We start from the raw sequence: 15,048 nt of genomic DNA on the forward strand, positions 1-15,048 counted from the left end.
TGCTGCCGCCGCCGCCGCCGCCTCCTCCTCCTCCTCCTCCTCCTTCTCCTCCTCCTCCTCCTCTCCTCCTCCTCCTCCTCCTTCTCCTCCCCCTCCTCCTCCTCCTCCTCCTCCTCCTCCTCCTCCTTCTCCTCCTCCTCCTCCTCCTCCTCCTCCTCCTTCTCCTCCCCCTCCTCCTCCTCCTCCTCCTCCTCCCCCTCCTCCTCCTCTCCTCCTCCTCCTCCTTCTCCTCCCCCTCCTCCTCCTTCTCCTCCTCCTCCTCCTTCTCCTCCTCCTCCTCCTCCTCCTCCTCCTCCTCCTCCTTCTCCTTCTCCTCCTCCTTCTCCTCCTCCTCCTCCTCCTCCTCCCCCTCCTCCTCCTTCTCCTCCTCCTCCTCCTTCTCCTCCTCCTCCTCCTCCTCCACCTCCTCCTTCTCCCTCCCTCCTCCACCTCCTCCTTCTTCCTCCTTCCTCCTCTCCTCCTCCTCCTCCTTCTCCTCTCTCCTTCCTCCTCCCCCCCGTCCTCCTCCTCCTCCTCCTCCTCCGCCTCTCCTCTCCTCCTCCTCCTCCTCCTCCTCCTCCTCCTCCTTCTCCTCCTCCTCCTCCTCCTCCTCCTCCTTCTCCTCCCCCTCCTCCTCCTCCTCCTCCTCCCCCTCCTCCTCCTTCTCCTCCTCCTCCTCCTTCTCCTCCTCCTCCTCCTCCTCCTCCTCCTCCTCCTTCTCCTCCTCCTTCTCCTCCTCCTCCTCCTCCTCCCCTCCTCCTCCTTCTCCTCCTCCTCCTCCTTCTCCTCCTCCTTCTCCTTCTCCTCCTCCTCCTCCTCCTCCTTCTCCTCCCCCTCCTCCTCCTCCTCCTTCTCCTCCTTCTCCTTCTCCTCCTCCTCCTCCTTCTCCTCCTCCTTCTCCTCCTCCTCCTCCTCCTTCTCCTCCTCCTTCTCCTCCTCCTCCTTCTCCTCCTCCTCCTCCTTCTCCTCCTCCTCCTCCTCCTTCTCCTCCTCCTCCTTCTCCTCCTCCTCCTTCTCCTCCTCCTCCTCCTTCTCCCCCTCCTCCTCCTTCTCCTCCTCCTCCTTCTCCTCCTCCTTCTTCTCCTCCTCCTCCTTCTCCCCCTCCTCCTCCTTCTCCTCCCCCTCCTCCTCCTTCTCCTCCTCCTCCTCCTCCTCCTCCTTCTCCTCCTCCTTCTCCTCCTCCTCCTCCTCCTTCTCCTTCTTCTTCTTCTTTCTTCTTCTTTTTTTTTTTTTTGACAGGGTCTCACTCTGTCACCCAGATGTTTAAGTGATTCCCCACCTCAGCCTCCCAAGTAGCTGGGTCTACAGGTGCACACCACCATGCCTGGGTAAATTTTTAAATTTTTTGTAGAGATAAGGTTTTGCTGTGCTGCCCAGGCTGGTCTCAAACTCCTGGGCTCAAGTGATTCTCCTTCCTCGGCCTCCTGAAGGTACCATGCCAGCCCTTGATAGTGTCTTCATGCTCAAAATTTTGCAGTTTTCATGAAGTCCAACTTGTCTACTCTTTTTCTGTTGCCTGTGCCTTTGTTTTCATATCAATGAAATCATCATCAAACCCAGTGTCATGAAGCTTTTCTTCTGTTTTCTTCTAAGAGTTCTGCAGTTTTAGTTTTTACTTTTAGGTCTTGAATTCATTTTGAGTTAACTTTTATATATGGTGTTAAGTAAGGTCCAAGTTTTGAATGTGGATATTTGTTTTTTTCCAGCTGTTTTTGTTAAAAAGATTGTCGTTTCCCTAAAGTACCTTGATGCCCTTGTCGAAAATCATCTGACTATGTTGTGAAGGTTTATTCCTGGGCTCTCCATTTGATTCCATTGGTCTGTATGTCTGTCTTTATGCCAGTAACACACTGATTTGATTATGGTAGCTTTGTGGTAAGTTTTGAAGTGTGTTTTCCAGCTTTATTCGTCTGGTTTCTTCATTTGGCTACCAGAATCCCTTGAGATCCATGTGAAATCTTAAGGTGGGGTTTTCTATTTCTGAAAAAAAAAGAAAAAAAATTAAAAAGTCATTGGGGTTTTGATGGGGGTTCCATTAAATCTATAGATCACTTTGGGTAGCTTTGACATTTTAACACTATTAAGTCTTCCTATCCATGAACATGGGATATGTTTCCATTTATTTGTCTTTTTTAGCTTCTTTCAACAATCTTTTTGTGTGTGTGAGGCAGGGATCTCACTCTGTTGCCCAGGCTGGACTGCAATAGTGGGATCATAGCTCACTGCACCCTCAACTGCCTGGGCTCAAGTGAAACTCCCACCTCAGCTTCCTGAGTAGCTGTGACTAGAGGCATGTGTCACTGCACTTGCCTAATTTTTATTTTTATTTTTGTAAATACAAGGTCTCATCATCTTGCCCAGGGTGGTCCACAACTCCTGTGATCAAGCAGTCTCCCACCTCAGCCCCCCAGAGTGCTGGGATTACAGGCATGAGCCACTGCACCCAGCCCATGTTTTCTATTAGAGTGAATCAGGGCTGAAGGACAGTTTTCTCCTGCTGCTGCTTTTGTGATGCCTTCAATGCTTGTTTCTAAGCTCCTAGGGCACCTCCCTGAGCCATGCAGCCTGGGTCATCCATGCCCACCTGCCCCCCGAGGCGTGGCCCTGGAGAAGGGACCCCTGTCATGGCTGTCTGTCTCTCTGCAGTGACCCATCTGGTGAGGAGACACTCAGCGTGAAGGTTCCGGACTCCATCACCAGCTGGGTGGGTGAGGCTGTGGCCCTGTCCACCTCTCAGGGCTTGGGCATCGCCGAGCCCTCCCTGCTGAAGACCTTCAAGCCCTTCTTCGTGGACTTCACACTCCCCGCTCTCATCATCCGCGGGGAGCAGGTCAAGATCCCACTCAGCGTCTACAACTACTTGGGCACCTGCGCCGAGGTAGTCAGCCCCCCAAATACATAACCTTCTTCCATTCCGTGGAGAGTTGGGACTGCATTGGTGCTATAAGGGAGGCAGGCCTGGGACACTGTCGGTTTGGGGGATTTAGGAGAGCGAGAGCATCTCTGATGTTGGGGAGGCAGGGATGGGTGGCCTCAGCCTGGTTGGCTTTGGGGAGGATGCGTCATCTATGCTGTCGGGGAGGCATGGGTGGGATGAGATCGGCCTCTGATTCACCAACCATCAAAGCCGGGTGGGGAAGAGGTGAGGACATGTGTGTGAGCGAGAGGGACTTGGTGTAAATGGAGCCATCGTCCCTGACTCCCTGGCCTAGCTAGGGAGTCAGGGACGACTCCCTTACCAGACTGGTATCATATATGATAGCATGGAGCTTTCTCTGTAAATTGCCAGATAGGAAATATTTCTGTCTTTGCCAGCTGTACAATCCCCATGGCAGCGACTCAACTCAGCACTTACAGCATGAAAGCAACCTAGATGATCTCTTACCTGAATAGATGTGGCTGTGTTCCAATAAAACTTGATTTCTGGCTGGGCGCTGTGGCTCACGCCTGTAATACCAGCAGTTTGGGAGGCTGAGGCAGGCAGATCACAAGATCAGGAGTTCGAGACCAGCCTGGCCAACATAGTGAAACCCCGTCTCTACTAAAAATACAAAATTAGCCGGGCTTAGTGGCAGGCATCTGTAGTCTCAGCTACTTGGGAGGCTGAGGCAGGAGAATTGCTTGAACCTGGGAGGCGGAGGTTGCAGTGAGCTGAGATCGCGCCACTGCCCTCCAGCCTGGGTGACAGGCTCAAAAAAAAAAAAAAAAAAAAAAAAAAAAGGAAAAAAAGCTTTATTTCTAAACACTGAAATCTGAATTCCATAGAATTTTTTTTTTTGAGACAAAGTCTCTCTCTGTCATCCAGGCTGGAGTGCAATGGTGTGGTCTTGGCTCTGCCTCCTGGGTTCAAGTGATTCTCCTGCCTCAACCTCCTGAGTAGCTGGGATTACAGGCACCTGCCACCACGCCTGGCTAATTTTTTTGTATTTTCAGTAAAGATGGGGTTTCACCATGTTGGCCAGGCTGTTCTCAAACTCTTGACCTCGTGATCCGCTGGCCTCAGCCTCCCAAAGTTCTGGGATTACCACACCCAGCCACTCCATAGAATTTTCATTTGTCACAAAATAATCATTCGTCTTTTAATTTTTTCCCTTTTAACCATTTGAAAAAGATGAAAACCATCTTTAGCTTGTGGGCCCCACAGAGACAGGTGGTGGGTCTGGTTTGGCCTGAGGGCCCTAATTTGCAGACCTCCGGCACAGCACCAGGAAATCCTGGTGGTGAACAGAGAGGGTGCTTGAAATCCCGGTTTTTACTCACAGAGTTGCTGAATTTGGGCACGTTCTTCAATCTGTTGGTGTGTCAGAGCCTCGCTGGTGATTAAAGGGTTAAATGAGTTAGTCCCGGCGGACACTGAGAACATCAACAGGGCTGTTTTTGATCGTGTTATTGGGATTCCGGTGTCTGCCAGAGGTGTGCAGTGAGGCCAAAGCTCTCTCTTGGAGGCGGCAGGAAAGGCTGCTGTCTTAGTCTCTCAGGGCTAGCAAGGCAGCCCAAACCAGGTGGCTCTGCACAACAGAAATGTATCATCTCACAGTTCACAAGACTAGAAGTGTGAACTCAGGGTGACATCAGGGCTGGTTCCTTTCGGAGGCTCTGAGGGAGAATCTGTCTATGCCTCTCTCTCTCTCTATTTTTTTTTTTTTTTGAGACAGAGCCTCGCTCTGTCGCCAGGGTGGAGTGCAGTGGTGTGATCTCAGCTCACTGCAACCTCTGCCTCCTGGGTTCAAGCGATTCTTCTGCCTCAGCCTCCCTAGTAGCTGGGGTTACAGGCATGCACCACCATACCTGGCTAATTTTTGTATTTTTAGTAGAGATGGGGTTTCACTATGTTGGCCAGGATGGTCTTGATCTCCTGACCTTTTGATCCACCCACCTCAGCCTCCCAAAGTGCTAGGATTACAGGCTTTTTTTTTTTTTTTGAGACAGGGTCTTACTGTATCACCCAGGCTGGAGTGCAGTGGTACGATCACAGCTCACTGCAGCCTCGACCTCCTGGACTCAAGCAATCCTCCCTCCTCAGCCTCCCAAGTAGCTGGGACTACAGGTGTGCACTACCATGCCCAGCTAATTATTTTATTTTATTTTCATAGAGATGGGATCTCCGTGTGTTGCTCAGGCTGGTCTTGAACTCCTGGCCTCAAGTGATCCTCCCGCCTCGGCCTGCCAAGAGTGCTATGATTACAGGCATAATAAGCCAGTGCACTCTGCTCCTCTCTCCCTCTCTCTTGGCTTCTGGTGGCTTGTGCCAGTATCAGAAGACCCTGCCACCCGGGATGTGAGATCCAAGCTCAGCCTTGGAGTGAAGTGGTTGGTGTTTAGAACCCACTCACTCAGTTTTTGTGGGACAGGTACTTCTGCAGCTGGTGCTGGGCTGACAATTTTACCTTCATTATCTGTTGCTGTTTGTTTGTTTGTTTGTTTGTTTGTTTGTTTGTTTGTTTTGAGACAGGGTCTCGCTCTGTCACCCAGGCTAGAGTGCAGTGGTGCAGTCTTGGCACACTGCAACCTCTGCCTCCCGGTTTCAAGCGATTCTCCTGCCTCAGCCTCCCGAGTAGCTGGGATTACAGGCGCTTGTCATCACGCCCTGCTAAGTTTTGTATATTTAGTAGAAACGGGGTTTCACTATGTTTGCCAGGCTGGTCTCGAACTCCTGACCTTAAGCAATCTGCCTGCCTTAGCCTCCCAAAGTGCTGGGATTACAGGCGTGAGCCACCACGCCCAGCCACCTGCATCATCTTATCAAGCTGCTGTGTGGGCCGAGGAAGCAGGGTCTGTGATGGAATGGTTGACCATTAGGAAGCTCAGAGAAGCATTGTCATGGTTCGGGGGCCTCCAGGGAGTGAGTGGTGGACCTGTGTGTTAGAATCCGTGTCTACAGGTGCCGGGACAGCCCAGAGAAGGGGAAGCCCCGCTGAACCTGAGAGTCTGCAGGTGATGTTTGAGCCAGGCATCAGGGCAGGAAGGGCATTCGTGAATAGGAAACAGCACGTACAAGCAACAGAAGCAGGAGGCAGCTTGATCTTTCCTGGGTCCTGCCAGAGACACAGTCTGGCTGGGCTTTTGGGGTCTGGTCAGGGAAATTGAGAAAGCAGGTGAGGAGGAGGAGGAGGAGGAGGCGGCTCCTGCAATTGGGAAACAGGCAAGGAGGCAGTAAGGGACCGAGGCAGTGGTCACAGGGTGGCTTCGGTGAGGGGTAAATGGGAGATGTTAGAATGGCCAGATAGTGGTGCCCGAAATCCCGGCTTCAGCCCTTATACAATCCATCCTTGACGGTTCTTTTCATATCGATTATGGCTGGGAGGAATAGGATCTCAGTTTCCAAAAGAAATAATACACACAGGCTTTGCCCCTGACCTGGAGGTTGGCCCCTAAAGGGAGGCTTCCCTCTGAAACCTGTGAGCAGGATCCCCAGGTGTTCAGCTCAGCTCTGAGCGCATGCTGGTGTCCAGCTTTTCCAGCAGGAAGAAGGAAGCCCTGCCGGGCAGCGTGTGTGCATAAGGACCACCCCAGCTCATATGCCCATCCCCAAGATATGGAGAAAACAGACCCATTCAGACCCTGCAGTGGGGACAGCTGGTCGTTCCACTCAGGACCTCGAAAATGCGGCTCACAGACGCTGTTGAGTCCTTCCGTCCGTCCGTCCGTCCGTCCTTCCGTCCTTCCTTCCTTCCCTCCCTCCCTCCCTCCTTCCTTCCCTCCTTCCTTCCTTCCCTCCCTCCCTCCCTCACTCCTTCCTTCCTTTCCTCCCTTTTTTTTTTTTTTGGAGTCTTGGTCTGTCGCCCCGGCTGGAGTGCAGTAGTGCAATCTCAGCTCACTGCAACCTCTACCTCCCGGGTTCAAGGATTCCCCTGCCTCAGCCTCCTGAGTAGCTGGGATTGCAGGTATCAACCACCACGCCCGGCTAATTATTGTATTTTTTAGTAGAGACGGGGTTTCCCCATGTTGGCCAGGCTGGTGTCAAACTCCTGACCTCAGGTGATCCGCCTGCCTCAGCCTCCCAAAGTGCTGGGATTACAGGTGTGAGCCACTGCGCCCGGCCCCTTTCTTTCTCCCTGGGAAAATGCCACCTCCAGGGGGGATATGGGACTTCCCAATGTGCACCCTGCAGCAGCCACTGGCTCTCAGCTCTAGCTGGGCCTTTCCTGTGGCAGGATTCAGGACTCTGTCACATGTGCCACTTCACATTTTCCTTGCATCCTGTGCTCCATGTCACACCTGCAGCCTCATGTCAGCCCTTGGGTGGGACAGCATTCTGAGGCTGAGCAATCACTCATGTCTTGATCAGCTGTTTCTTTAGTTCCTGGCAGGGCACCCAGTAGGCGCTTCATATATGCTGGTTGGAGAAATGAATGTGGAGCAAAGATTTCCTCCTAGATGGAGGGGATGCAAACGTGTTTGCAATTGCACACACAGTGCACGTGCACGCACCCCGCAAAATGCACACACATGCACACAGAGACTAGTACGTGTGAGGATGCACATGATGTACCCACACACAGACCTTCATGGTATACATATGCACATGTACACCCATGATACATGCATACATGCATATACATGCCATGCTTGCACACCCATACACACACATGCACATGGAGACCCATGCCTGCATCCATGGCAACTCTGCACCCATGTAGGCACACACATGCATGCAGAAGCTAGCATGCACACACACACACACACACATGCATACGCACATGCCTTCACCCAGTATAGCATGCACACACATGCATACACACATGCCTTCACCCAGTATAGCATGCACATGCACACACACACATGCATGCATACACACATGCCTTCACCCAGTAGATGCACGTGTGTGCAGTGTGTGCTTGCATACTTGCACACACATGCACCCAGGGACACATGCATTCACAGCACACACATGCACACACATGCATACACAGAGCCATACTCTGACATCACGGAGCTGCACAGTTGGAGAGAGGGTCAGGAGAAGCATTCTGGACCCACTGTGGGAGAGGTTGCATCCATCTGGAGTCCCAGAGGGGATGGACACGCAGGAGAGGCAGCCCTGGCTGGAACTGGCAGCTTCTGTCTGAGGGAGATCTGGATTGTGGGGATACGAAGGGCTGTGGGGAGGACAGGGCTCACAGCAAGACTGATGGGCATGAGAAGGCCAAGTGGGGCAGCAGACAATGGAGGGTAGTTTGTTCTGACGGGAAGTGGAAAGGGAGCCTTCCCGGGGGTGCATGGCTCTTGGAGAGGCTGACAGATCTGGTGTGTGCATGAGTGGTGGGATGTGTGCTGGATCTTAGGGGCACTGGGAGGGGACCTGGATTCCAGGCACCATGAGCCAATTCCACCCTCTGCAGGTGTACATGAAGCTCTCAGTTCCCAAGGGCATCCAGTTTGTTGGGCATCCTGGCAAACGCCATCTGACCAAGAAGATGTGTGTGGCCTCTGGAGAGGCTGAGCCCACATGGGTCGTTCTGTCCTTCAGTGACCTGGGGCTCAACAACATCACAGGTGAGGACTCCACGGTTCTTGGGGTGTCTCTCCTCTCCAGGCCTCAAAAGGGTCCCAGCATTGATCGCAGCTGGGGATGAGGGGTGGATGGGGAAGCAGGTAAAGTCAGAACTGTCCCAAGGAAAATGGGACAGCGACTGGGGCAAGCAGGACAGAGGAAAGGGGCCCGGGAGGAGCGGGGAGGCGGGCCCTGGGCTCTCACCTGTTGGGGGAGCTGGGATCGTAAGGTGCCAACCCAAGTAGCACAAGCACGTATGCACACACAAATCCACACACACGCCCGCACACGCAGACACGCATATGCACAAATCCACACACAGACACATGCCCGCACATGCAGACACGCATACGCACAGAAATCCACACACACGCCCACACACGCAGACACGCATACGCCCACAAATCCCCACACACAGACACACGCCCGCACATGCGGACACGCATACGCCCACAAATCCCACACACAGACACCCGCACACGCAGACACGCATACGCCCACAAATCCCACACACAGACACACGCCCGCACACGCAGACACGCATACGCCCACAAATCCCACACACAGACACACGCCTGCACACGCAGACACGCATACGCCCACAAATCCCCCACACACAGACACACGCCCGCACACGCAGACACACATACGCCCACAAATCCCACACACAGACACATGCCCACACACGCAGACACGCATATGCCCACAAATCCCACACACACACGCCCGCACACGCAGACACGCATACGCCCACAAATCCCACACAGACACATGCCCGCACACGCAGACACGCATACGCCCACAAATCCCACACACACAGACACACGCCCGCACACGCAGACACGCATACGCCCACAAATCCCACACACAGACACACGCCCGCACACGCAGACACGCATACGCCCACAAATCCCACACACAGACACGCCCGCACACGCAGACACGCATATGCCCACAAATCCCACACACAGATACACGCCCACACACGCAGACACGCATACGCCCACAAATCCCACACACAGACACACGCCCGCACACGCAGACACGCATACGCCCACAAATCCCACACACAGACACACGCCCGCACACGCAGACACGCATACGCCCACAAACCCCACACACAGACACACGCCCGCACACGCAGACACGCATATGCCCACAAGTCCCCACACACGCAGACACGCATATACACACACAAATCCACACACACAGACACATACCCACACATGCAGACATGCATACACACACACAAGCCTGCACATGTAGGCATGCATACACAAATCCACACACGTATTCTCACACACATGTCCACATGTGTAGACATGCATACACATACAGATACACACATGCTCACATATGTAAACATGCATACAGACACACAGATGCCCACAAGTGCAGATATGCATATGCACACACAAACTCATACACGTGAACACATACACAAATGCATGCATATACACACTTGACCCTGTACACTCAAACACATGCATGCATGTGCACACATACACACACACGTATGCATGTACACACACATGGGATGAGAATGGGACAGCCCCCACCTTGGGTGGGGACCTGTTCTGAGAGCAAGACATCAAATTTCTGCAGCCAAAGCCCTTGCTCACGAAGACACAAGTTGCTGCCGGGATGGGAGGTCCGGCAAACACCCGGAGGAGAGTCACGCCGACAGGAGGGTCCCCATCGGGGTGGATCACGTCAGGCGCAGTGTGATGGTTGAGGTAAGGCCATGTCCTCGTCCCTGGTCGTTCCATCCTTCAGCGAGCTGGGACCAAGGCTTGACTCCTTTAGCCGTGAAGCTAGGGCCAGCTGGAGTGTGTGGTCTGAAGCTGAGCCAGGGCCTGGGTAGCCTTCATGGGTCGTGCTCGAGAGCTCAGGGTGCCTGGACTTTGGGGTACTTCCTCATTGGACGATCGTGGTGGTCTGGTCCCTCCCTCCAGTGCAGAGTGGGCTTTGGTGAAGCAGCCTGACTCTTGAGGGGCTGCAGCATGTGCTCCCTGACCCCTGGGTGAACTATCTTGGAAGGCCATGTGCCTCATCTCATGGCTGTTGTAGGCATTTGTGGGGACCGTGACTCAGCATTTGGAGCATTGTCCTTGGATTGCCCGTGTAGGAAGGACACAGAGCCTCAGGGGGCAGAGGCAGGCGCCGGGATCTCGCAGACACCCTGGCTGTGAATCCGGGATTGGCCACTTACCCGTGGTCTCAGGGAGCATTCTGGCTTTCCAGCCCTGTTCCATTAAGACAAGAGGGCCTCACCTTCGTAGGACGGGATGGGAGGCCAGAGATGACACACAGATTGTTGGAAATAGAAATAGATGCTCGGTGCTGCAAAGAAAAATCAGCACCGAGACAAAGGATCTTTCATCAACACAACTTTTACTTCCTGGACTGCAGGAAGGGTACCCTCACTAGCCATCTTGCCATGAGAGTACAATGAACAAAGGAAAATACACAAATTTATTTCTCACGCATTTGGGGTCGTCCTTATTACTGTGTCTGATCTCCGTTGGCTGGAGCCAGACCTCACAATCTAAACTAATATGTGATTGGCTAATAACTTGAAACTTTTCTAAACAGGTAAAAGCAATGGAGAGCAAAAAAAGGAAGTCCAAATAAGGAAGGGGCAGAGGCTGCGAGCTGGGACATGCCTGTGAGCACGTCCAGCACAGATATTGTGCTTAAAGTACAAGGCCGTAGAACGTACTACGTGCCTGTAAGCATTTCTTTTTTTTTTTTTTTTTTTTTTTGAGACGGAGTTTCGCTCGTTACCCAGGCTGGAGTGCAATGGCGCGATCTCGGCTCACCGCAACCTCTGCCTCCTGGGTTCAGGCAATTCTCCTGCCTCAGCCTCCTGAGTAGCTGGGATTACAGGCACGCACCACCGTGCCCAGCTAATTTTTTGTATTAGTAGAGACGGGGTTTCACCATGTTGACCAGGATGGTCTCGATCTCTTGACCTCGTGATCCACCCGCCTCGGCCTCCCAACGTGCTGGGATTACAGGCTTGAGCCACCGCGCCCGGCCGCCTGTAAGCATTTCTAAAGGCACATAGGACAGGGCTTCTAGCAAAAAGGAAAGAAGGCTTTTGAAGAAAGCGTTTAAGACAAGCTATTATTTCCAGCACTTAGGAATTTTTCTTAAGAAAGGAAACTTTGAAGAGGAACTTTGCTGCTTCCCACACAGATGCCTCAGGGCTGGGCGTGCAGGAGCCACGTGCCCCATCTTTTCTAGGCTGCTTGGGCACATCACAGCCCTACTGAGGCTCCGTTTGGCGCTTCACCCACAGCAGCCCCTAACAGCGGCCCCAAGGGTCTCACATTCCCCAGAGGCCCAGCCGCAAACAGCACACGAATCCACACAGTCCGTGCCCTCCCTCCCTCCCTGCTGGTATCCTGCCAGCCCTGAACACCAGTGGTTTCTGTTAGCACCAGGAGTCACACGCCCGCTGGGCAGAACTCCAGAGCAGTGACAGTGGACAGGTCACCGCTGTAGCGTTGTTGATGTGATGTGATGGATTCATCGGGGACAAGAGCGCTGTCAGGTGGGGACTGAGACCTCTGTGAGCCAGGATGGGATGGTCCCAATGGAGAAATGCAGAGACCCCGGGTCACCCTTTGCTCAGCCAGGACATCCTCCCTGCCCTCCTAAAGCCCGAGAGGGAGGCAGTGAGCCCCTCCGAGCTGCAGAACTCCGGCGGTCTTGCCTGCTTCCCTTGCAGAAGGGATTTCTCAGTGCACACAGAGGGACTCTTGAGGGCCTCCTTCCCCGAATCTTTCCTCCCATCCCCACTGCCGAATGATCAGGCAGCTCTGGGGGACAGCGGGAAAGATGTAGGCACCAGAAGACTTGAAATATTGATGCAAAGATGAAGCTACAATTAGAAAAACAATTTGTGGGGCCAGGGCGTGGCAGCTCATGCCTGCAGTCCCAGCACTTTGGGAGGCTGAGGCAGGCAGATCACAAGGTCAGGAGTTCGAGACCAGCCTGGCCAACATGATGAAACCCCGTCTCTACTAAAAATACAAAAATTAGCCGGGCGTGGTGGTGCGTGCCTGTAATCCCAGCTACTTGGGAGGCTGAGGCAGGAGAATCGCTTGAACCCAAGAGGTGGAGGTTGCAGTGAGCCGAGATCGTGCCATTGTGCTCCAGCCTGGGTGACACAGCAAGACGCCATCTCAGGAAAGAGAGAAAGAGAGAGAGAGAGAGAGAATTTAAGAAACAAGAGGTACCAGATGTGTGGCTTGTTAAAGCAGAAAAATACTCCTCCTGCCTCTTCCCACTGGAGGGTTTGGGCGCCACCTGCTGGACTGGACTTAGGAGCAAGAAGCTGAATAGGACACGGGGCCGGTGGGGAAGCATCACCTGTGCACAGCCCATCATGGGCGCTGTACCAGGGCGGGGATGGCTTGGCAGGTGCAGGAAGTGCCGACACCGCTCTGCCTGGCTCCCCTGCTGGCCTGTGAGGGGACTGCAATCCTCTATATCTGCTGGGAGGCTGAGAGCTTTCGATCATCTCCACGTGAATTTCACCTCAGTGAAATTCCAAAAAGCAAAGAGGAGACAGAAATAATTAGGGCATCACTGGAGTGACAGGAGACCTGGCCGGCCAGGGAGTAGGCTGTGCATGAGAGCCCCGGATTTGAATGGAACCGCTGGATGGTTAAGTGAGAGTGGTGTCCAGCCTGTCTACTAAAGACCCATGTGCTGGTGTCACACAGGCATCTGTAACAGTCAACTGGGAAATCCCAAAGTCAGGAATACACTTTCTATTTTAGGAAATGTCCATCAGCTGATGAATTAGAGAAATGAATGTGGGTCAGTGAAATGCAGTTCCTGAATGCAATGAAATATTATTCAGCTGTGAATGGAGGGCCGGGTGTGGTGGCTCATACCTGTAATCCCAGCACTTTGGGAGGCCGAGGTTGGCGGATCCCAGGAGTTTGAGACCAACCTGACCAACATAGTGAAACCCCATCTCTACTAAAAATGCAAAAATTAGCTGGGTGTGGTGGTGCATGCCTGTAATCCCAGCTATTTGGGAGGCTGAGGCAGGAGGATCGCTTGAACTCGGGGGGTGGAGGTTGCAGTGAGCCGAGATTGTGCCATTGCACTCCAGCCTGGGCGACAGAGCGAGACTCCATCTCAAAAAAAAAAAAAAAAAAAAAGGATAGAGACCCTGGAAAGCCAGTGGTGTAGCTGGAAGGCCTGGGAGCTAGAAAGCCGATGGTGTAGATTCCAGCCGGGGTCTGAAGGCCTGGGAACCAGGAGCAGGAGATCGATGTCCAGCTCAAGCAGTTGTCAGAGAGGAATCATCTTCCTCTGCCTTGTTCGGTCAGGAGGCGCCCAACAGCTTGGATGATGCCCAGTCGCGTTGGAGAGGGCTGTGTGCTCTGCTCGGTCCTCCAACACGAATGCTCATCTCTTGCAGAAGCACTTCCTGGATACGCCCAAAGAGAGTGTTTCACCAGCTACCTGGGCATCCCGGAGCTCAGTCCAGTCGACACCTAAAACTGACCATCCTAGGCTGAGCTTGGTGGCTCATGCCTGTAAATCCAGCACTTTGAGAGGCCAAGGCATGCAGTTTGCTTAAGGTCAGAAGTTCGAGACCAGCCTGGCCAACATGGTGAAACCCCATCTCTACTAAAAATACAAAAGTTAGCCTGGCATGATGGCATGTGCCTGTAGTCCCAGCTACTTAGGAGGCTGAGGCAGGAGAATTGCTTAAACCCGGGAAGTGGAAGTTTGAATGAGCTGAGATCGTACCACTGAACTTCAGCCTGGGCGACAGAGACTCTGTTTCTAAATAAATACATAAAATTGACCATCCTAATGGGCGAAGGGGCTGCCAGGCCACCTGGCTGCAGCTGCTCCATGTTAACCCTTTGAGGTCTGATCCGAGGGCCCCCACAGGGGTCGTGTTAGTCAGACCAAGCTCCGCAAGGTATAGGGGGTTAAATTCTGGGCACCCCTTTTTAAGAGACTGAGGCAGCTGCCTTCTGATATTTGGGGTCATCCATAAAAGAAGCAGAAGTGGCTGGGCGTGGTGGTTCATGCCTGTAATCCCAGCACTGTGGGAGGCTGAGGCCGGCAGATCACCTGAGGTCAGGAGTTCAAGAGCAGCCTGGCCAACATGGAGAAACCCCGTCTCTTCTAAAAATACAAAATTATCCAAGCATGGTTGGCACGTGCCTGTAATCCCAGCTACTTGGGAGGCTGAGGCAGGAGAATCGCTTGAACCTGGGAGGCGGAGGTTGTGGTGAGCCGAGATCGCGCCATTGCACTCCAGCCTGGGCAACAAGAGCGAAACTCCATCTCAAAAAAAAAACAAGAGATGTGTGGATAGACAGCAGGACAGAGACCTGTCATTGGCAGATGCAGGAGCCCCTCTCACAGTGCTCACAGATGTCAAATGAAGTCTCAGAACCTGCCTACCTTGGCCTCATTATGTCCCCTGCCCAGAGGGAGATGGGAGGAAGGGGGTGTCTGGAGGGGAGGGTAGGGGTGTGGGCCCCATGACGAGTCTAGAAGCAGTTGGTGACTTTCATTTGGCCAGCAAG

General features: G+C 53.2%; 1 protein-coding gene across 1 annotated transcript in view; it reads left to right on the forward strand.

Moving 5' to 3' along the window:
- The window catches only part of CPAMD8 (C3 and PZP like alpha-2-macroglobulin domain containing 8), a 114,777-nt gene that overhangs the window by 62,138 nt on the left and 37,591 nt on the right, over positions 1-15,048 (forward strand). Inside the window, exons 20-22 of the mRNA XM_064381667.1 lie at positions 2,626-2,857; positions 8,322-8,475; positions 10,079-10,209. Coding sequence (XP_064237737.1) covers positions 2,626-2,857; positions 8,322-8,475; positions 10,079-10,209 — 517 coding nt within the window. The remainder of the gene's footprint in view (positions 1-2,625; positions 2,858-8,321; positions 8,476-10,078; positions 10,210-15,048) is intronic.

The sequence above is a fragment of the Aotus nancymaae genome, unplaced genomic scaffold (assembly GCF_030222135.1).
Source record: "Aotus nancymaae isolate 86718 unplaced genomic scaffold, 86718_ANA_hifiasm-v0.15.2.pri h1tg000028l, whole genome shotgun sequence".
Taxonomy (NCBI): domain Eukaryota; kingdom Metazoa; phylum Chordata; class Mammalia; order Primates; family Aotidae; genus Aotus; species Aotus nancymaae.